At 49.2% G+C, this 23,107-nt stretch overlaps 1 protein-coding gene across 6 annotated transcripts; it reads left to right on the top strand.

Moving 5' to 3' along the window:
• Positions 1 to 7,595: 7,595 nt before the first annotated feature.
• On the top strand, positions 7,596 to 21,295 carry Egr2 (early growth response 2). 6 transcript variants are annotated; one of them, XM_087596744.1, is made up of 5 exons: positions 7,596 to 7,699; positions 13,696 to 13,936; positions 14,746 to 14,851; positions 17,405 to 17,513; positions 18,844 to 21,295. In XM_087596744.1, the coding sequence occupies exons 3-5, from the start codon at positions 14,753 to 14,755 to the stop codon at positions 20,085 to 20,087; spliced, it is 1,452 nt and encodes a 483-aa protein (XP_087452870.1). In that variant the 5' UTR covers positions 7,596 to 7,699; positions 13,696 to 13,936; positions 14,746 to 14,752; the 3' UTR covers positions 20,088 to 21,295. The 6 variants fall into 6 exon arrangements, with proteins under 6 accessions (XP_087452870.1, XP_087452871.1, XP_087452872.1 ...); XM_087596745.1 differs by lacking the exon at positions 7,596 to 7,699 and adding an exon at positions 13,519 to 13,615; XM_087596746.1 differs by lacking the exons at positions 7,596 to 7,699; positions 13,696 to 13,936 and adding an exon at positions 14,390 to 14,644.
• Positions 21,296 to 23,107: the final 1,812 nt, after the last annotated feature.

Below are 23,107 nucleotides of genomic sequence, written 5' to 3'. Positions count from 1 at the left end.
TGGGGGTGGGGGATTATATACAGGTTAGATCCCTGAAGCTCATGGGCCAGCCAACCTGGATGAGTTGATGACCCTAAGGTTTACCCAAATAACCTGTTTCAAAAATGAAAAAGATAAAACTGGAGAACAATCAAGGAATGATACCCAGCATCAACCTTGAATACATATATACATATATATATATGTAATTATATACATCATATCACATACATACATGCATACATACATACATATATCATGACACAGAGGGAAAAAATGTTTATCTGCTAAACATTGATCCATAGGAAGGCTATGCCCCCTCGCTGTCCCCACCTCCCAGGCTGGCCTCCAATTCACTGTCGTCCTGCCTCAGCCTCCTAAGTGCTGATGGAGAGTATGCGGCAGCCTGCCCATCAGGTAGTTTTTCCAAGCATATTTTGGATTCAAGCCTTTTTAAAAAAATAGTGTGACAAACTCTTCCTCCACAGCCCAGCTCTTCATCCTCTCAATGTGTCTGCTGACTTACATTAAGATCACAAAAATGACTGCTTAGGTTTTCTCGATGGTTCTGATGTTCACTTTTACTTGATTTTGAATTGATTTTTGTGTATGATGTAGGTAGGGTTAAAAGCTTGGGGTTTTTCGTTTCTTTGTTTTTGTCTTTTTGTTGCTGTTGTTATTGACATATGGCTGGCCAGTTATTGAGCAACACTGATTGAGAGCCACCATTTTCCTGTAATATTTTAAAGGCACCTTCATTACCATTCAATTGACCCTATAAACTTGAGTCTAAGATTCTGTTCTGTTCCCATGAACTGTTAGCCTCTGTGAACCAGTAACTTGTATTTTTATTTAGATGTCTGTGTCTGTGTGAGTGTCTGCCATTTCTGTATAGGTGCCCTTGGAGACTAGAAGAAGGTGTCCGAGCCCCTGGATCTGAATGGGTGCTGGGAGTGAAACTTGGGTCCCCTGGACGAGGAGCAAGCACTCCTAACCTCTAAGCTGTCTCCCCAGCGCCATGCCTCCATCTTTAACACGGCGCTTCTTTACAAGTCCAGGCCTCCAAAACACTACTTTTGAAAAGTTACCTTTCTTGCTATATATTTTTAGATTTTTCTTTTAGTTATGCTGATAGGAAGAAGTCTGTGGAAAACCACCCACTCCCGCACCCATCCCTCCAGTTCCACTTCCTGCTGTCATTTATTTACACAATTTCTAAGCTGGCATTGGTTTTATCTCCCTGGCTACCTTCTCTCATCTTAACGGATGTGAGTTCAAGTCTCGATTATAGGTAATCGGTGCCTTCGCTCTGCCTCAAAGATCCCTCGTTATTCTTGACGTCCTACAGTTTTATCTATTACACGGAACCTACTTACCCTAGCTGTGTACTCTGCTTTTTTGAGACATGGTCTCCCCCAGTGCTGGCTGCTAGAAAATGAGTCCTTTTATCTCTTTGAAAGGAAGTCACTGTGTGCAGCTTTGCTTAAGCACTGTCCCCCATTCACGACGTCTATAGAGATGACGGGGGACTCTTCCAGGAAGGACAGGTCCGTTTCTCATATCCGTGTGTGTAGTCAATAGTCTAGGCAACCGTACATCAGTGCAGTCGATATCAACACAGGCTCACAGATGACATGATGCTTTGGATTACAACCCAGTGCTGTTTTTGATTCTGATCGAGTGTTTCAGCTTTGGTCTTGGAAGCATCAGCTGACTCCTGGACCCTTTTGACATACTTTCATTGTTGTATTTTTGCAAGCTCTGTTCTGGTTTTCACCTGATAAGACCCATCTTACATGTCTTCTCTCCCATTTTGGGGAGGAGCCCTGCTTGCTTCAACACAAGGGTGGTGTAAGAAACCAAGATCTGGGTGTCAGCTGGGCTTGGCTACATGTTTTGGGCATCAAGGTATCTTGCTAAAAGCGGAAGCAAGTATCATCTCTTTCTATAAGTCTTCTATATCACTCTTTTTTACTATACAACAGAAAAGGTTTGTTGAAGATGCCCATCGCATCTCGTAACTAAACCCTATGGTTGGTCATTTCCTTCTCTTCTACCTCCTCCTTGTTTCCTCCGTCTCGCCATCTTTTTTAGCACTTTGTTCCCATTCAAAAATAGTCTACTTCTAATCCAGATTCTTATGTGGTTTTACTTGGAAAGCTGTTTTCATTAGTATATCTTTTCAAGATTTGTAAGCATTTTTTTAACTCTTCCTATTTTTATCTCACACACAAACTGGTCCACACCATCGGCTGATGGGCTATCTCACACACAAACTGGTCCACGCCATTGGCTGCTGGGCTATCTCACACAAACTGGCCCCCATCATTAGCTGCTGGGCTATCTCATACACAAACTGGCCCATGTCCCCAGATGATGACTTTGCTGAGGCCCTGGCCTCCAAGCCTCGAGACTGGGTTGGGTTATTTACCTTTGAGCCAGAGCTTCAGACCACTGGTCAGTAACTGTTCTTCGATTTGGGTTTCTTCTGTCAGATTTACTATGTAAGCTAACAGTGAAAAGCCAGCCTGCTCTAGTCCCAGGTAAGCAGTGGGCTGGTCCCCACAGAGACTCCCTTAGCAGATGCTTCCTGGTGTTGTCTGAAAACTCTAAAATATCATCTATTTGTCTGGTTTCATTTTTATTATGCAAATGACACAGGTTTCACTTTTTCCATTAACAATATTGTTTCCTTTTAAAATACTTATATTTATTCCCTCCCTTCCTCCCTCCCCACTCTCTCTTCCTCCTTCCCTCCCTCCCTATCCTTCTCCTCTTCCTCTCTCTCGTTGCGTGTGTGTGCATTCGTGTGTGTGTGTGTGTGTGTGTGTGTGTGTGTGTAAGTAAAGTCAGAGGTCTATGTTGGAGGCCTTTCTCAGTCTCTTTCCACCCTATTCTTTGAGGCAGGGTCTTGCACTGAACCTGAAACTTCCCAAGTGAACAAGCCCCGGGCCTCTGCCTGCCCCTGCCTGCCTCTGCCTGCCTCTGCCTGCCTCTGCCTGCCTCTGCCACACCAGAGCCGGATTACATACGGGTGCTCATTCTGCTTTTTATGTGACCGACTGGAGGTTTGAACTCAGCTCCTTATGCTTACAAAGCGAACACTATTAGCCACTGAGCTTTTCCCCATCCCCTTTATTTATTGACGCACAAACAAAGAAGAATGTAAAATTAAATAATGACTCAAACCGGAGAGGCTAGTCCCTGAGCCAGGTAGAACACTGGCCGGGACGGGTCCTGCTAAGGGCCAGCCCCTCTCAGACTGTACTGTGCACTCACTAACACCTGTCACTGTGCAATAATGGAGCGTTCCCTTGGGACAGCACATGTCCAGTGACGCTGGGACCAGGTGAACATGGAAACTACTGGTCTGAGGGACGTAATAACTTGAGACATCGTCTGAGACCTATTTTGTGGGATCCACAACCACTCCCTCTGATTGGCCTAGGAAAGCCACCCCACGTGGTGAGAGGGTCACGACACCAATGCTCTGTTCAAAGTGGGAAGCCCTGAGCCCCTTCCTGGCATAGCGTTCTGACTCTGAATTTGGAGATAAATGACTACTCCAGACGTGAGTCACTGCAGTTTGGAAATTCTCAGCTGCAGCCTGCACTTTAAGAAAAAAAAATTATTATTATCATCTCTGACTAATAACTAGCAAACCCAGAGTGAAAAATAACTCTGTGGGAGATGAAGAGAAAGTTCTTAAAAAAAAAAAAAAAAACTTCACAAGGAGCTCCAAGCATAAGAAGCGAGAAGCGCAGAAAGGCAAGCAGCAAGTCTTAAAATATTAACTGGGTAATTATACCAATTAACATTTAGTTGTATGTAGGCCCCATCACATTGTGTCTTTAATAGGATGATAGGTTACGGCTGGAGACTTCTGAAAGTTAATTAAAATCACTGAAAAAGAGCCAATACAATGTCCATTCTATTTTCTTTTTAATTCATTGAAAGCTAAATAATCTGTCTCCTATTCTGAAATTTATTCCAAATGGAGACCGAGCCAGGAGTGGAGATACGCTTCCTCTCTTCTCTTGAAGTCCCTGTCATTTTGTGGCGTCTCATCTGAGCCCCTAGCTGAGCCATACGGAGAGTGGAAGAGGGTGTGGTGTTTGGGAGGTCCTGCTATCCCAGCTTACTGTTGTCTCTGCTCTCCTAGCTCAAAGGGCTGCCCTGTTGTGAAATACGGTTTCCTGGGCTTCCCGAGTTCAGCCACTGCAGTCCAAGTGTACTCCGGGGTCCCATTCCATGCAGGAGCTCTGTGGAGGTATGAAGTGAGGGAGAATCTAGAGGAGACAGCCTCCATTACTGACTCATCAATGCCAGTAACCCTGAAGACACCTGACTGGCCCACAGGAGCAGACCACAGCTGACCATTTGACAGGAGTCACAACTCTTCAGGGACCAGTCACCAGACCTGCTAGCTGGCTAAGGAAAGCCCATTTTTGGGGGACCTGTTACAGTTTGGGATGTGGAGGGTCCTTTCTACATCCAGTTGTGTAAAGTTCTCTTTAAAACATTTTATTTCCTTATTTATTTGTGTGGATGGGTGTTTTGTCTGAATGGATGCCTGGACACCAAGTGTATGTCTGGTGCCTGCAGAGGCCGGAAGAGAAAATCAGATCCCCTGAAAGAGGGTCACGACAGACCATGGTAAGTGGGCATACGGGTGCTGGGAATTGAACCTGGGGTTCTCTGGAGGATCATCCTGTCCACTGACTAGATAAACTAGACAAATGTGATCAAGAACACAATTTCCTCCTCCTCATGGAGTCACACAGCCACCTTTTGATGTCTGCGAAGTTACTCTCAAAATATCCTTCAGGGAAAAGAACCCTTAGTGGCTGCTAAATGCGGTGTCCTTCACTCTTGTGTGGCGTATGCAAATCTTGTTTTTCATTCCTGTGGCTGAGTCTGACAGTCTTGGCTCAGGAACTTAAAGAACGATGAACACACAAAGAACTTACGTTTGCGGATCTGCATCTTCAGGAGCTGGACTCTGTCGGCCTCCAAGTAAATCGCCAGAGTCGATTAATGCTACCCCATGGGTGCTATAACATAAGCTAGGCATGTGGTCCCTGTGAATAAATATCCACCAATCAGTTGCTACACTGATTAATGTTTAGGGATTGTCTCTCACAGGCGTTCCAGTGCATTTAATATTGACGAGTGTACCAGTTATGAAGGGCAGGAACAATAAATGACCCTTATGTCACTTGGTCCACACCCCTGACTGTCCCCGCCCCTCCTCATGCCTGTAGCGCTGTTTCGAACACATCCCACAGTACCTATCCTAGCTGTGTGCCTTCTCCGTGTTTGTACACTTGCCCACCTCTGTGCTAGAGTCCTGGTTTCAAGCAGTCAAGGGCTCTAGTTCATCTTTTGTTCCTTCTAAACTCTCACATCAGCCTCAACACCCAACATGGGCCTCAACTGGATGACTTTGCTAGTACTGCCGTTCCCCTGGGCTTATCAGAGGAGTAGCATAACTGTCAGTGACCAGAAACTCCTGACGTTTTAGATACCTTTGGACCCTGGTGATAAAATGCTTGACTTCCGTCTTTGCAAGCGCGTTTTGCTTTTTACACCGTGTATTGATTTGTATGTGTTGCGTGCATTTTAAATAACCAGGCTGTAATTAAGCCAACCTATTCTTGATTTTCTAAACATTATATAAATTATAGTTTCCTTTCTATAGTGCAAATTAAAATACATCGCTGAAATTAAAGCGGACCTACAGGAGTGCCATTAGCATATTCAAAGCCGAATGTTGATAACGGTGTTTACTTAACTGAAATTTAGCAGTATTCATTCAAAAACAACATGCAGCCCTAACTGCCATCCATGAAATAATGCCTGTTGCTCTATGGTTCTGAACCCTAATTAGCTGGGAACAAAACAACTCCCTCGCCTCTTATTAACTATTTCCATTCTGTTGTTCTCTGTGTTACCTGAAGCAGAACACCCTTTGGAGGTGTTAGAGAACTCTTCCCAGGGGACTGGCCTGGGACTGAGAAAGGATAATTCACTCCCTTTATCCAAGTGAAAGGCAGTCCTTGTGGCTACAGTTAGCTCTCTCCTCCTTCTAGCTTCGTCCTATTTATATCCGCACGTGGGTTTGCCTCCTTTGTGTGCAAATGCCTTAGCACCAGCGAGCCAACCAAACGGAGTTAATCGAAAGGATTTCAAGGGACCAAATTCTTCCTGGGATCATCCAACCAAGAGGAGAAAGCGTGGCTTGAGTCCTTTGTGGGAGAGAAGCCTCTTCTGTAGGACTTTATCTCCTGGGGTGATGCCTCCCTTGGGCTACCACATGTGAGCGATGGTTGAGACCACAGCCCTTGCTCTCCCCACAGATTCAGAGGACCCTGGGACTCAGAGAGCAAAAGGTACCAAAATGAGGCTGTAGAGCCCAAGCCTGGCTGATCGTAGCTCTCTCATTCATTCCTCTAACAAACACTGTCTCACTTTGTTCCCTGCCCACCATGGGGACCCAGTGATGGTCAGGATAAGGGAGGCCTTTACCCTGATGAGGCTGAGGGTCACTAAGCATGACCCCTCAGTGAGGACGTGGAGCCTGACAGTGGGCCTGGTGACAGGGACGATTAGGGAGGGCTGAGAAGAAAGGACTCACACACCTGAACCAGACCTGAACACAGGTTGACTGTAAGGTAAAGTTCTCAACCTTCCTAACACTGTAACCCTTTAGTACAGCTCATCACATGTTGACCCCGACCCCCCCACAATATTATTTTCATTACTGACTCTTAGCTGTAATTTTGCTACTGTTATGAATCATAATGTAAGCGCTGGTGTTTTCTGATGGTCTTAGGTGGCCCAGTGAAAGGGTCTTCTGACCCGCAAAGGGAGTCACTCCCTATAGGTTGAGAACCACTGATCTAGACAGAAAGAGCAACCAGCACACAGCTTCCGAGACAGGTAGGTCCCTGGAACACTTCAGGGTTGGGCAGGAGGATGACCCACAGGAAGACTGGTCCTCTGGAGCAGCCTTGGGGATTGGTAGGATTACTCAGTAGACAAACAAGATAGTGTGGGACCAGTGGTAGCCAGAGATGCAAACAATACTGTGGCCTTCTCTGAGCACACCATGGCACAGGGTGTGGAAAAAAAGCAAAACCATTAAGGCTGTCTGTTAGAAAGCTGCTCAGCTTGTCCCAGCCCTCCGGTCAGGCTGGTCACCCCAGTTGCGATCCAGCCACACTTAAGCCACCTCACACAGATGACAATCTCTCGGGTGTGATTGCACCACGGGCTGATAACTGAGAGGGTGGCAATCACTGAGTCAGTGCCAGCCTCATAAAATCGGGACAAGTGAGGACTCAGAGGATGGAAATAAAGAGCAGTGGCAACCGGAATCACTCCCGGGACCTATGAGGTGAAGATCTGTCTGTCTGGTGGTAGCTTATCACCTGTCCGGTACTAGTCCTTAACCATTGTACAGAACAGGACACAAGGGTAGGTATGAACAGGGTCAGTCACAGCTGTGGAGACGCAAACAGATGACCTTAATGATAACTGGCCATTCGCCACCCCAGTTCTCAGGCATTGCACAAGCCCTCACATGCCTGAGCCTTCCCAACCAGTTCCCAACCAGTACTCGGATACCCATTTCTCAGATTGAGACTCAAGCTTCGTGGCATCCGGAGGCATGGCGTAGAATGCTGCCTCTGGTTCCTCTCTAGCTGTGTGGCCCTGGGTAAGTCATCTGAGCTCTTTGGGGTTTATTTGGCTTCTCTGTAGAGAGAAGATGAATGTGACTTGTCAGTATCGAGAGGTTCTGCTGTGCATCCGAAAAGCAGTCATGCTGGAGCGTGGGATGTGGAAAGGCTCGAGGAACCTCTGAAACATACTAACTAGGCTTTCCAATGGCGGGGAATCAGGGAGTTCATCATGATATTGCTTTAGATGGACCCAAAGGCCTAAATCCCAAGACCGACTCTGAGAACTGGGATTTCTGTCTACAGGGAAGAGAAAAGGCCAAAGGCAACAGTCCACTCTGTGACTGGTTCTTGCAACACTGTGACTAAGTCCTTTCAAGTCTCCCCAGGAGAAAACAAAATAAAATTCATAATGAAAGGGGGGTGTAGTCTATCGCTGAGGAATGCCATGTGAGAGTAGACACCGGAATGAGTTATCAAAGCAAGTCTGGTATCCTTCCTCTGATGACCTTAGGAGAGATACCTACCCGAGTGTGGGTGGTTGAAATGGGATTCTGGCTGAAGCCAAGGGGAAGACGCTACACACTCGAGCCTTCCCTTTTTTGGTTCCTAAAACAAACCCACAAGAACTTCCAGAGAGCTTTGTTCACGGACACTTGCCAGCACTTACTGTGTTGTGCTCTCTGAATACAGAAGGTGCTTGATAAACAGCCATTGAAGAGACTAAGGGACACAGTAAGTTCGTCTGGGCGTTTGGAAGTGTTACAAGCCTGCATTCCTCACTCACTGGCTCTGGCTCACCTGCCTGCTTACTCTCAGCCCTTCACATGGACCTTGGAGAGAGTGAGTCAAGTGTACTAAGGCTAAAGTATTGCTGTGAAGCTTTCCTGAGTACACACTTGCATGTACACACACACACACACACACACACACACAATACACAGATGCTCAAACACATATACACACATGCACTCACATCCACATACATACATACACATATGTGCATGTGCACACATACACTGGCACATGTGACACACATATGACACACACACACATATATATTTGCTGCCTCTTGTGTGCACACACACACATACACACACACAATACACAAATGCTCAAACACATATACACACATGCACTCACATCCACATACATACATACACATATATGCATGTGCACACATACACTGGTGCACATGTGACACACATATGACACACACACATATATGCAGCCTCTTGTGCGCGTGCACACACACACACATGCATACACACGCAGCTTCCTGTGGATGGGTGAATTTGTCATTATTTGCAAACACGGGATGATGAAATGTCTGTGTAACAGGACACAGTCCTCTGTCAAGACCTTATTTGTCGCTAGTGTTTCTGAACTAACAGATGTGGGGCCAAATCAACCACTTGCTGCGTGTCTTCAGCGCTCTTTCATGAGATGCAATCAGAGAAAAGGATCTAAATTGCAATTTTTTTCTTTTCAAAGCTCCCATGGCTGTTGCCTGAAAAAAAAATATCCTGTTTATAAAAAGCAAACTCTGGGCAGGACGTCACCAGGTCCCTGGGGTAAACACTGCCTGTGTGCTTCTAAGACCATTGACTGAAATTGTCTGGTGACTCAGGGATGAGCCCAGTGGACACACAGAGCAGAAACACACATGTTTGTCGATTGCTGGGAGTGTGACAGTCTAGCCTGTTTTCAGCATCAGGAGAAGCAGGAGAGACTGGGACTGCTCCCAGAGGCGCCAATTCTCCAGGAAACTGCCCTTCCATGCTATAAAAAGGAGTACTCAGATCTGGACCACCCCCTAATGTGAGAGGGGGGAAAAGCGACCACGTGGAAGGAGTCTTTGGACTTGACAGCAAGCAAACAGGTCCAATTCAAAGATGCCCAGTCTCTGTCCTAGACTCAACCGGGCCTCCTTCCCTACCCTAATCTATGCTCACCCCTTGCAGCCTAGCAACCACTCTGGGAGGCAGCTAGAGATCTCCCACAAGGCTGTAGCCAAGGGCAGTGGAGTGAGACACACCAGTTCCCATCTTAGAGATGAGAAAACAGAGGCTCTGAGAAAGGCTAGGTAGGGTGAGTATTGGTAACCCTGGAGCTCGAGCACTTGGGTTCATAGCTCGATGATGTCCACTGAATTAAAACAGGGAGCCGAGCTTTGGTGACTTGGTTTCTGCACCTTTAAAGTAAAAAGACTAATGATACCTGCTTTCATAAAGTGATGATCAGAACACAAGGAATCAGGCACCACCAGCAGTGGAATGCTTACACATACAAACCATTATTATTGTATTATTATTGTTATTATTATATTGTATTGCGAGCATCCTTGTTATGGACAGGTAGCCAATAGGTGCAGTTTCTAACCTTCTGTTTTCCCTTCACCCAGTTTTGCACCTAGTGCCAGGGCTTTGCACTGCCTTTCCACACCACGCATGTCTCTGTGTTGCCGATACTGTTCTCATTCACAACAGTGAAGGCTCAAACTCTCTTCAGGCAGGTCTGCCCTGAGCTGTTCTTTGCTGGTGGTCACGGCATTCAGTGGTCTCTACACTGACTGCAGAGGGCGGTGCTTCAGAGACGAGTGGCTTTTGCTTCATGCAAAGGGGACTCTCTAGATTCTCTTTAGCTCCTGGAGGTCCTCGCTCCGCAGTGTGGTATCTCCAAGGGGAACTGCTTGACATAGCAGGCAGGAAGACCAGCAGAACTAATTAGGAGTTATCTATGAGGTTCTCTCACTTCCTGGAAGACACTGTGTTCCCATCCAGAACTCCACTGACTGGAACGCAGAGCAATCCTCCTTCTGAACTCAGGGGACTGACATGGTTAAGAAAAGGCTAGTAATCAGAAATATGGACAGACCGCACAAGACAAGTTTTGTTCACAGGGCATGTGGAGGCAAAAAAAAAAAAAGCCCCTTATGGTGGACTTAAATTCACCCCATATCCCAGGCAGAAAACTCTGCAACTTTCTGCCTCAGGTTACTGAAAGTGGAACTTACAGGTCTGTATTACACATCCCCTAAATTTCCAATCACTTTGATAGTCCTAATCCCTTTTCCTTGAAGAAGCAGTTGTTCCACATTTTGATCCTTCTGGGGCAGGCATATATTAATTAGTCACTTCAAATGTATAACTGGGCTTTCTGAGCTTAGATGGTGTTTTTTGAAAGACACAATCTGTTTTAAAGTGTCTGCAAAAACTTCTACCTCCAGGCCTCCCGTTCTTCCTCCCAACCTTCTCAGTAATGGTGAATTCATTATTCTTGGAAGCAGAAACTCAAGAATTTGGAAGAAATACCATGAATCCTCCCTTCCTCAATGTCTGAGGAAAAGCCACTCTTCTGCTTTTACTTGACGTGAGTTGCATATCTCACGAGCTCAAACGCACAGCTCCGAGGCCCGTACGGCAGAGTCCGTGTTCTGGTTCTGCATCTTGCTGCCATGACTTAGGCAAGTCACGCACCCTCCCTAAGCCTTCACTCCCACATATACGAGACAGAAAAGATTAGCTGTGTTCTTTCAGGTTGGTTGCGAGGGACGCAGCGATGAACCTAGAATGATAAAGTTGCACCCGGTGCACAGCATTCGGCAATGAAAATCATTTGATAAGTAACAATTATTGCATATTTAATATGTAGCAAGAGTGTGCCAACAGCTTCCTGTCACTGTGTTAATCACAATAACTTGGTAACTCCATTTACTTTCCAGATGAAGGAAGCAGGGCAGAGCGGCTATGAAATGTGTTGAGGTGCACACAGCCAGGGAGTGGCAATACTAGGATTTGAATGGAAGACCAGAACCCACCATCTTAACCCTAACAAATTCTGGGTGAGATTATTCAGCCAAAACAACAACAACAACAAAAGTCTATACTTACATGCTATGAAACAAATGCTTTGGCATGGATGCCTTGCCCAATCCTTTTGTAAACATAAAACCTAAAGTTTCATGAATCGAACATCAGTTGAAAAAGAAAAAGAATTATTTCCCTCAACCTGTCAATGTAAACAGGCTAGTAAAACAAGACATGGGTGGGTTCCTGCGTTGAGATGACCATAATTTCTCGTGCGGTAATACACAATACGCTAAACAGGTCAGCCCAGAGCAAGATGCTTTAAAGGAGGGTTTGGTTTTGAGCTCTTATGACCAGACTGAACATCTGTCATCTGTTAAGCTGGGCCCTGGTTTGAAGTGTACCTATCTTAAGGAATCGTGCAAATGGTTTATAGCCATGTGCCTGGTTTTTGTTTGCTTGTTGGTAAACCAGCCCTAGTAAAGCGATCTGTAGATTTGACGTTTCTCTGCTGCACTGACACGTGCTTTCAAAGCTCACACTGTCATTTCCTTATTGACCATGGAGGAATGCGTCTCATTACACCTGTCACAATGCTTAATGTCAGGGTTTCTGTACGCTCTCCTGGATGAAAACTTGTTGGCTTGGTGAGTCCGTACTTATCGGTAGAAGCTGAGCGGCAAGAGGGAAAGGAAAAACCTCAAATGCGGGAAAACTCTACTGCCATGGTCACTTTCCAGGAAGAAACACTGGAAGAGAAAGAGCAGCTCTGTGAGGATTAAAGCCTTGTACTCGCAAGACAGCTGCTGGTATTGGCTACCCTTGGCCCCAATGCCAGGCGTGTAAGATGACCTAGAAATGTCTACCCACACTGGACTTTCTCTTCACAGACGCACCTTGCTTTCTCCCACCCTGAGGGCCTTCCTACACCTGTGTTCTCCCTTAAACATTCTTATCACGGATCTTAACCCCAATCCTTGCATGGCCTTCAGATCTGTTATAGGTGAGGTCCTCAGAGGTGAAAACTCACTAGATCTTTTGTTTTGTTGAGAGCAGACACAATGGTGATGACCATGCCTTTGGGAGCACGACCTGGCTCTAGACACCTTCATGTCTCTCAGAGTTTATTTAGCACAGTGCTGGAATCATGGCTGATCTTCAAGAAATAGTTTTAAGATTCTGACCGTCGACTGCTTAAACCAGCACTGATACCTCTCCAGAGTACAGCCATAAGGGTCTTTTCCTGTCCATATTATTTATCAATGGGACACCTTAGCTTTGGCACCACAGCTCAGTCAGGCATGACCTGAGCTAAGCTTAAAGCCCATAGGTTCTCACGTTTGTCCTGAGATACTGGGTGTGGGGACCTATTTACCAGTGAGCGTTCATCTGGTTTTCAAAGGCCATGCACTCTGCACCGTCTAAATTGGAGTTCTAGTCTTGCTTGAGTCTACAGTTAAGGGAGATTCTAACATGACTGCATCTCCCACCCTATACCAGCAGTTACAGGTTGGAGAAAAATGTCATCACCAGAAGAGAGTCCGGGAAAATATGCAAACAGGTTTCTTGGCACTCTGAGGCGCATGTGAATTATTTGTCGAGTCTCCTGAGTAGCCGTCATCCTGTCAATGTACCGTGAATGAGAACTACAAGACCGGAAGAAAATCCACAACCACCCTGACAGGGCATTCCTCAGGACCTTCCAGACATCTCCCAATTGCCCACAATGCCACCTCACCCCCGTCCCAGGAGCAAACCTGCATCCAAGGAACCTGCTTGGTTTCCTTTGACCTCGTCTGGACAAAGCAAATGAGTCTGGTAGTGAGTTGCTCTTGACGTGATATGTTTTGGTGCATCTTATTGACATAGCAACTTGACAGCAACCTCTTTTTCAAAGTCATGCGTTGTATTTTTATCTGAACCTTGCAAGTTCAAGTGCTTCAAAGTAGGGAACCCTGGTTTCACCCTTGTATTCCACTCCCACATCTCCGGGTTCTTCCTCTCCCTTCGAACAGAATCACACCCCTGCCTTCCTCTTACCCCTCCTTGCCTCCAGGAAGGATACCGTGGGGGTTGGGTTCTCATAAGACAGCAGCATTAATATGCTGGCTTCGTGCCAGCTTGGTCATTCCTGCCATCACACAGGTCTGCAGAGTCCTTACTTTTAAATTCTCCCTCTCCCCGCAGGGGTCCATCTGTAACCGCCCCCTTCTCTCTTCCTTTAGCCTCCCCACCACCACCACCACCACCACCACCACCTCAGCTTTACTTTCCTCTGAAATGCCAAAGCAAGATGAAATCGATGAAGACCGTGCGTTCTTCTCCAATGAGATGAGCCAAGCTTTCAACACTCAACTGCCGGCAGTTCTGAGCACCCCACACAGTGACCAGTGTAAGGGACTTGGAGTCTGAAGACCGGGTTGCAGGTTTGAACTGGACCACCAACCACCAGCTGAGAGACTTTAGGCAAGTTCTTTTAGCTTTCTTGAACTCTATGCCGCTGTGGCTGGCTTGAAATATGTGCTCTTGATTTTGTTTCATTATCTACGCTGCCCATATTTAAAGGTTTGTATTCTTTTAAAAAAGGGAGGAAGAAAGTGTGTATGTGGGGGTGTGTGTGCGGTGGGGGTTGGGTAAAGGTAAGGCTATCTCAGACTGTTTCCCTTGGACGTTCTGGAAGGGCTGAGTGAGGGACTGGCCCCGGGCATCCTCCTGAGTCTGGCCTGAGAGGCCTCGGGCAGCCAGCTATACTAGCACCTGCCTCCCCTCCCCCATACTCAGCCATAGCTTGGTCCTGGGAAGCTCTTAAGGGAAGGTGAGAGTTCTTGGAAGGCTCAGCTTCCATAGGGTCCTCCGCTCCCCCTTTCTAGACTCCTTGATGGTGAGGAACCCCTTCTCTTACCCCCACTGTCCTCCTGCGCGAAGGTTGGTAGCGGCAATCCGCCAGCTTCCCGCGCTCCAGTTCTACCATCATCGGGCGTCCTGCCCTGGGCTGGCTCCCTGATCCCCGATCTCTCCACCGTCCCGGAGCTCCCCCTCGGGGCGGCGCGAGGCGGCAGCCTGCGGGGTTGGCGACAGCGCGGGGGAGAGGGGCGGCTGCTACAATCCTCCCGCCCACGTGCACCGACGGCGGCGAAGCGCCAGCAGTCGCCAGGGCCTGCGCCTCCCGCGCGGGTGGGTGCTTCACCTCTGGGGCTGGTGGGGGACAGTAACCTGAGCCCCACCACCGGGACCTCTATTTGCATAACCCGACCCCCCCTTTCTTCCCGACCCAGGCTGGAGATGAGAGTCGGGCTCCCCTCCGAGGCGTCGTCTTGCCTGTGGTCAGCGCGGGGGCCGCGGGACCGGCCGGAGCGCAGGCGGAACGGGCTGGCGCACGTGGTAAGAGCGCGGCTATTTCTTCCTTCTCTCCCCCCTCTCGCTTCGAAACAGGGTTTTGCAGGGTTTTTCAGAGGGTGGGACACCCACAGAGGTTCCACCCTCGCTGAGCATTCTCTCCTGTCCCCTTTGAATTTGATCCCCAATTGGAAAGGAGACCGCGCACACCGCGATCGAGAAACTTTCCCAGATAATGCTTTGGGGCGTTTGAAGTCATGGAGAGGAGCATTCCCGGGAGAACAATTTTCGCGACTGACATGGGAAGAAAAGCGCTGCTCGGAGAGCGGCGACAAGCCGGCTCCCGGTGGCCCTGGGGCTCCCCTGACCATGGTACTCCAAGCGGGCAGGAGCCGGCGCGCCGCGGCCGCGGGCACCACAGGTGATGGGCGGGAGAGCGCCTGCAGCGCCGCGCTCCCTCCACGGCGTGGCGCCGTGGCTCCTGCCTACCCGGGATCCTCGCTGCTCCCGGTAGCGTGGGTCAAGAAAGAGAACTGCCTAGCTCGGGCTGGATCCCTTCGCTGCGGGACTTTGGAGCTGGGAAGGGCAGCGCAGTTTCCCAGCCCGCGCCTGCGATCCCAGGCTACGCAGGTCGCGGAGCCTCGGGCTTGGGTACCCTGCGGCAGCCGGAGCGCATCGGATGCGGGCTGGGCGTGTGGGGAGGTGGGAGCCGAAAGTCCGGAGGGCCAGCAGTTTTAGCTCTCTGAAAAGTTTTGGTCATTTAACAGGAAGATTTCTACTGGAAGGGCATGTTTGTTTGTTTGTTTGCCGAGGAAAACACGTGTGGGGGCCACGGCGACCCGAAACTGTCATTTGTTGTCACTCATCGCCGAACAAGCTCTAAGCAAGGGAGGGGAAGGCTATTCCTGGGGTAGACCTTAGGCGCCGGTGGTAGGATGCACCCTTGGAAAGTGTACGCATAGGGATGGGGCAGGGGGTTTGGTGGGTTGTGTAGGTGAGCGCAGTGTCTTCCTAGGGTATCCTGTCTGTCGCCTGGCCGGCGAGCGCACACGCGCGCGCTGTCAGGAGGGAGGTGTGTGGTGTGTAGCGTTAAGGTGTGTGGAGTGGGTTTGTCAGAGAGCAGCGGAGGAGGGAGAGTGTGTAGCGGAAGTGGAGTGTGTGTGTGTGTGTGTGTGTGTGTGTGTGTGTGTGTGTGTGTACGCGCGCGCGCGCGCAGCGGGCAGGGTGAGTGTCCAAGCTTCCATCTGGTCGCCCCCACGCAGCCGACCGCCCAGACACGCCGGGAAGGGCGCCCGCTTTGTGCAGCAGCTGGAGGGGAGGGAGCGGGAGAGCGCGGGCAGGGGGCGTGGGGGTGGGGGTGCCTCTGGCCGAGGATCTCTCTGGAAGCTCCAGCAGCTCTTCTGCTCCATTCTCTCTACCCTAACCCCTACCCTCAAGTTACCTAAAATACTTAAACAAACAAACAGCCCAGACCTGTTCCGTTTTCACTCCTGTATAAATAGCACAGACTTTCCAAAAAAGCAAGACCGCATTTACTCTTATCACCAGACACTACTTTCCACCGTGTAATTCAGAAAAAGGCAGTCAGCTTCCGTGAGTGCGGGTAATTTTTTTTTTCTTCTCTCTCTCTCTCTTTTTTTCTCTGTCTTTTTTTTTTTTTCTTTTGCTTGCGGTTTTGAGCTGCCAAGAAAGTGAAGGAGGGGTTTGACTGTAGTGTCTCGGCAGCGCTCGGTTTCTTTCCGAAGTTTAATTTTCCGGAATGGCTCCCAAACAAGGGCTGGGGAGGCGGAGCCGCCACTACCGGATCTTCTCCTTTTTTGGAAAGTCTCGGAGAACCGGAATTCCTCCCCGCCCCAAGAGACAGAGCTACCATCGCTGCCCGTGGGTTCACCCACGGCAGCCGCGTCAGGGTCGGTGATCGCGCCTTCCCCGCGCTGAACTCTGCAGTCCGGAGTCCCCGTTGCAGGCAGGGGCCGAGAGCTCCAGACCCGGGCGGTTGTCCACCGGCAGCGAATCGTTCCGGGCGAGCTCGGCGGAGCCCGCGCAGCCAAGCCCGTATGCAAATTGGCCATGTGACCGGCAAAAGCTACCAGGCCCAGCCCTGTTCCTCAGTCCATATATGGGCAGCGACGTCACGGGTTATTGAAGACCTGCCCATAAATACTCCGAGCCTAACACTTTCCGTCTGAGAGAGCAGCGATTCATTAATTGCTGGGCGAGGGGACACACTGACTGTTATAATAACACTACATCAGCAACTCCTGGCTCCCCAACAGCCGGATCCCAGGCAGGAGAGAGTCAGTGGCAGATAGCCATTTTTTTTTCTTCCTTAAGAAGCCAACAACTTGGTTGCTAGTTTTATTTCTGTTAGAATTTTTTTTTTGTGTGTGTGTGGATGTGTGGTGGTGGTGGTCTTTTCTAAGTGTGGAGGGCAAAAGGAGATACCATCCCAGGCTCAGTCCAACCCCTCTCCAAAAACGGCTTCTCTGGCACTCCAGGTAGCGAGGGAGTTGGGTCTCCAGGTTGTGCGAGGAGCAAATGATGACCGCCAAGGCCGTAGACAAAATCCCAGTAACTCTCAGTGGTTTTATGCACCAGCTGCCTGACAGCCTCTACCCGGTGGAAGACCTCGCCGCCCCGTCGGTGACCATCTTCCCCAATGGTGAACTGGGAGGCCCCTTTGATCAGATGAACGGAGTGGCTGGAGGTAAGCTGTGTGTCCTCTTCGGAGCTTGTGGGTGGGGAACGGTGGGTGTGTGGGGCTTGGTGGGGAGAATAGGGACTTGAGGTGGACGGCGCTGACCACACTGCCTCTGAAGACTGGAAGTGGGTGCAGGGGGGGCGGGGGAAAGAACGGACAAGGGCTCCTAGGCCGTGCGCGCCGCGCGGGCAGATGCACCTGGTCACCAAAAGCAACCCTCATGCCTGCGGCTCCGGGCGCGCCCAGCTTTGGCTGGACGCAGGGCTGAAGGATCACCCGCTCCTGGTTCTTGAGTCAGGTCCATCAGCAGGACTCTGCGCTTCTGGGATAGGGTTAAAGTGATGGGAAAGTTCAGCAGTCAGGCTAAAGCTGCGCCTCTGGAGAGCTAAGTGGCAGGGGAGCGCTTAGGAAACGCGCGGGCAGCGCTCTCTGGGCAGAGCCCACTCGGGGAGGCTCAACGAGCGCGTTACGCTTCTGATGCGGCTGAGAGGCACCACCCAACTTGCGCATAGCCCCGGAGTGAATGGGGTTAGCCAGACGGAGCAGGGCAAATAACAGCGGGAAGCGGCAAGGGGGAATGCCTAGGGAGGCCCGCGCTGGCTCCAGTGTGCTCCGGGTTCCTTGGCAATGCTGTGTAAAGTCGTCTTCCTCAGCCCCCGCGCCTTCCTAGAAGCCCAGACTCTTAGTCTTAGGCTAAGGCAGGGATGCGCGGGTGTCGGGCTTGGCCGAGGTTGATGGGAGGGAAGGGAACCCTAGACTCCTTCCTCCGCTGCCCGGGTTCCTACTGGCAGTCTTCAGCTGAAGCGCAGCGGGAGAGGAAGGGGGAGGTGGCACCAGGAATTAGCAGCAAGAACATCACCCACCCACTTACCCATTCTGGGGTTCCCCTCTCCCGCGGCTGGCACCTTCTGTGTGCCGCTTGGGATTGGTCCGTTCTTTTACTGGTGTCTGTGCGGTTGCCTCCGCGGTAGGACCACAAGGCAAAGGAGTGGGAGAGAAGTCCGAGGCAGATGGGAAATTGTTTGATATTGTTGCTGTTATTGGGTGTTTTACTCTTGCAGATGCCTGGGGAATAGAGGCAGGAAGGGGCATGCCCTGCTTCTTGGAGATACAGTTCTTGAGTCCTAGACTCTGACTAACTTCTTACTGTCTCTCCAGGCCTCAGTTTCCCCACCTGTTGGACTTTGCTCCAGCTCTGTAGTGTTGGAATCATGAAATGGGGATGGCCGTGTATATGTGTGTGAGAGAGAGCGTGTGCACGCACGTGCATGTGTGAATTTCCACGTGCCTGTATTCTCATCGTCCTCTCTCTTTCTCCCGACTTTTCCCTCCCCAGATGGCATGATCAACATTGACATGACCGGAGAGAAGAGGCCCTTGGATCTCCCATATCCGAGTAGCTTCGCTCCCATCTCTGCGCCTAGAAACCAGACCTTCACTTACATGGGCAAATTCTCCATTGACCCTCAGTACCCTGGTGCCAGCTGCTACCCAGAAGGCATCATCAATATTGTGAGTGCGGGCATCTTGCAAGGGGTCACCCCTCCAGCTTCAACCACAGCCTCTTCCAGCGTCACCTCTGCCTCCCCCAACCCACTGGCCACGGGACCCCTGGGTGTGTGTACCATGTCCCAGACTCAGCCTGAACTGGACCACCTCTACTCTCCACCACCACCTCCTCCTCCTTATTCGGGCTGTACAGGAGACCTCTACCAGGATCCTTCAGCATTCTTATCGCCGCCACCCACCACTTCCACCTCCTCTCTGGCCTACCAGCCACCTCCTTCCTACCCATCCCCCAAGCCGGCTATGGACCCAGGTCTCATTCCTATGATCCCAGACTATCCTGGATTTTTTCCATCTCCGTGCCAGAGAGATCCACATGGCGCGGCTGGCCCTGATCGAAAGCCGTTCCCCTGCCCTCTGGACTCCCTGCGGGTCCCCCCTCCGCTCACGCCACTCTCCACCATCCGTAATTTTACTCTTGGGGGGCCCAGTGCTGGCGTCACGGGACCAGGGGCAAGTGGAGGCGGTGAGGGTCCCCGACTGCCTGGCAGTGGGTCTGCAGCAGTGACTGCTACCCCCTACAATCCGCACCACCTGCCTTTAAGGCCCATCCTGAGACCTCGAAAGTACCCCAACAGGCCCAGCAAGACGCCAGTGCACGAAAGGCCGTACCCCTGCCCAGCAGAGGGTTGCGACAGGAGGTTCTCACGCTCTGATGAGCTGACCAGGCACATCCGAATCCACACCGGTCACAAGCCCTTCCAGTGTCGGATCTGCATGCGAAACTTCAGCCGAAGTGACCACCTCACCACTCACATCCGCACCCACACCGGGGAGAAGCCCTTTGCCTGTGACTATTGTGGCCGTAAGTTTGCCCGGAGTGACGAAAGGAAGCGCCACACCAAGATCCACCTTCGCCAGAAGGAGAGGAAGAGCAGTGCCCCCTCGTCATCTGCATCCGCCCAGTCTTCAGCCTCTGGTCCTGGGGGCTCGCAGGCCGGGGGCAGCCTGTGCGGTAACAGCGCCATTGGAGGACCACTGGCCTCCTGCACCTCTCGGACCAGGACCCCGTGAGATGAAGCTCCAGCTGACACACCAGTTTCTTCAGGCCCCAGAGGCCCTCTATCCACTCGAGCTGCAAACACTACCGCCCTTCTGTGTTCTTCCCCGTGATCCCGTGAACCTGTGATCCTGGGCAAAGGACCCTAATGGAGCCCAGCTCTGTCCCACCTTCTCACAGACGGCCTTCTGAAAACTTAGGCCATTTTAAAGGAGTTGACTGTCACTCCAAGAAATGGGGAGCCAGAAGAGGGCTGGGCGAGGGCCCCTGGCCTACAGGGCTGTGCTCTAACCCTGACAGAGAGATGTTTGACTATGGTCTGCGAGCCCTTCCCTTTGACCCTCGATGCCAGTTGCTCTGAGACTTTTTCTACAATAGGTTGGGAGTTGTTGATTCCTTTGAGCAAGGACAGCGAAAAAGACTAAATTAAAGCAAAACCGATGTGGCACTTTAATGGCTTGGGACGGACTTGGGGTAGGGGTGGGGGGTTGTACAGTGAGCACAGTTTAGCCCTGGCCTGGCCGCAGCACTCTGTGGCCCTAGAACAGTGAATGGAAGTTTCTCGAGCCATCTCAGCCCTTAAGCAATATGTCCTATAAACTCAAGAGAACGAACGGAAGTGCAATGTCGGGAAGGACAAAGCAATATTGGCTCCTTTTTGTTGAGAAACAAAGATTATTTTTCCAGTGTATATCCATTTAGATTTTTGTGTATTTTTTTTTTTTTGATGTGCACTGTTCTCCGAGTTCTGAACCTTTGGGAAAAAAGTGTAAAACATTTATGATCTCTTGAATCGAGTCAAAAGTTAACTTATTTAAAGGGGGGTGTACATAGGATGCATGCAGTGGTGTTGCAAGTGTCCTCTGTGCCTTGTGTGATGTGGGCAGTGTTACAGGGTCTGCATGTGTACAGGATGCCTTACTATGAAAAAAAAATCACTCCCTGGGTTTAAGTATGGCTGTATATTTCTGCCTATTAATATTTGGAATTTTTTTAGAAAGTATATTTTTGTATGCTCTGTTTTGTGACTTGAAAGTGTTACCTTCGCAGTCAAATTTCAGATGAGAGTGTGCTTAACGTCACTGCAGCTGACTTGTTTGGTTATTAGCTCTTAATAGTTGTGGAAAGATTAAACAATCTATTCTAACACAGAACCACTAACTGGAGTTCAGATATCGGACGGCTTATGGCAATGGTGTAAAATAAATACTTTTCAACAATATTTTTGTTGCAGAAGTCATTTACAAAGTACTTACTGGGTGGAATTAAAATAGCTATTGACATCTGAGAACTATGAACAAAGACCACTTGAGGTTGGGGCTGGCACAGGACCTCCATGTCATGTCCCCTTGCTGGTCTGTGGATAACAAGTCTTCCTTTAGTCTCCATTCACAAGCCATAGCTAGTCTTTGGGGATTCCCCGTTGAATTAGCAAGGAGGCCCTGACTTGCTGTTCTGTCCCCTATAACAGCCTATAGCTTCTCTGCTCCTGACTGGGCTCCAGAACATACTTAAAAACAGATGCCTACTCAGAGATGACAACCTCAGAGGTGCTTTCTGACCGCAGCATGGAGCTCTGAGCTGTGGCTTTGTGGAAAGTGTGGCGGCATGGTCAAATTAGAAATGACTTTTGGGTTCCAGGATTAATCTTAGAACCACAGAAAACTTTTTCAAAGAGCTATCATCCCTTCAGATCAAAACTACTCATACACTGCTGCTGCCAACATTAATGAGGCGGCTTCAGGAATTACCCCAGGACTAATTTCTCTCTGGTCCTGGCGTCTCAGATGGTTGCCCGTATTTGGAGGGATCATTTGTCACCGGTTTGGTGGACCTAGAAATGATTCTCAGAATAGCTTAAGAAAGGTGAACACCAGACTGCAAAACTTCAAGGCAATTTAAACGTATTAACTTAATACGTTTAAATTGCCTCCTCCAAGGCACCTGATATAAAACTCTTAAGGTTTCTTTTACTGGGAACCTTTCATGATTTTCTTTTAAACACAAAATATAACCGGGCCTACCCATTTATCTTACAAAGCCAACAGACCGTGTTAGCATCATTACCCTGAAAATCTGGACCTAAATACTTTAACATCCACTGCTTCTTGGGCAATGTAATCTGCTGGTGTAGTCAGCCGCAACAGAAAACAACTCCCTTGCTTCTGGTCCCTATAAAGTCCCTCAGTCTGACCGCTACTAATCAAGGGCTTGTATTTTAGAGTAATGGCCACATCTTTGTGACCCTTTGTGGAAATTCAACTTAAGGAGGCAATGAGTACCACACCCCTCCCCAATCTCTTTCCTTCATCCCCCTTTCATGGATGAGAAACTTCTTTCCAGAACGCCTAAATAGAGATTTCAAAACCTCTAGTGTGGGATTTTTCTTATCTTATAGTTCCCCTCTGGACTCAGACTTGCCAACTGTCAAGAGTATTACTGCTATCCATCCAATACTGGCAACTAAAAAGCAAGGCCACATTGTGGTAACTTCTCAATACCTCCCTCCTGAAAAACTTTCATTATTTAAAGATCTTGTACACCTACATTTTGTGCAGGTTTTAACCATCTTTAAAATTTTAATTTTGGACCACCTCCAATCAAGATCACCCAAACCATGATTTTAAAAGCAAGACTAAGCATCACTTAAAGAACAAGACAAAAAGAGCTAATCGGTTAGTAATCAGTTCCGTGCTGGGGTGGTAGAAAACCTCAACAAGCCTTAAGACTTAGTACCCCAGGTCAGTCGGTATTTTTAACCAACTTTCTTTGCAGCTTAAAAGTATTCAGGGCAATTCTCACAACGTTGTAAAGATTTACCTAAGAAATCACTACGGAAAGGTAAATCTGGTTCTTTTAACCCTCCCCCTGCCCCCCAAGAATGTTTCTGGTAGGTTTTGTACAGAGTGATTCCTTAAAGATTCAGGCCTGAGATGGTTTGATTTGTTGAATAAAAACATCTGATTAAACCTCAGTAACTTTCTCAAGCCAGGTTATTGAATTTCCATACCCTAATTGTTAATGAGATCAAGGC

This window comes from Rattus norvegicus, chromosome 20 (genome assembly GCF_021556685.1).
Source record: "Rattus norvegicus strain SHRSP/BbbUtx chromosome 20, alternate assembly SHRSP_T2T, whole genome shotgun sequence".
Classification (NCBI taxonomy): Eukaryota; Metazoa; Chordata; class Mammalia; order Rodentia; family Muridae; genus Rattus; species Rattus norvegicus.
The sequence above is the reverse complement of the archived record's forward strand: the minus strand, read 5'-3'. Positions and strand labels throughout refer to the sequence as shown.

Excerpts from the sequence above, each read along its gene's own strand:
- Egr2 (XM_087596744.1), top strand. The coding sequence starts at position 14,753 with ATGAGAGTCGGGCTCCCCTCCGAGGCGTCGTCTTGCCTGTGGTCAGCG. Across the intron at positions 14,852-17,404 it reads GGAACGGGCTGGCGCACGTG|CTGCCTGACAGCCTCTACCC; the intron begins GTAAGAGCGCGG and ends TTTATGCACCAG. Across the intron at positions 17,514-18,843 it reads GATGAACGGAGTGGCTGGAG|ATGGCATGATCAACATTGAC; the intron begins GTAAGCTGTGTG and ends TTCCCTCCCCAG.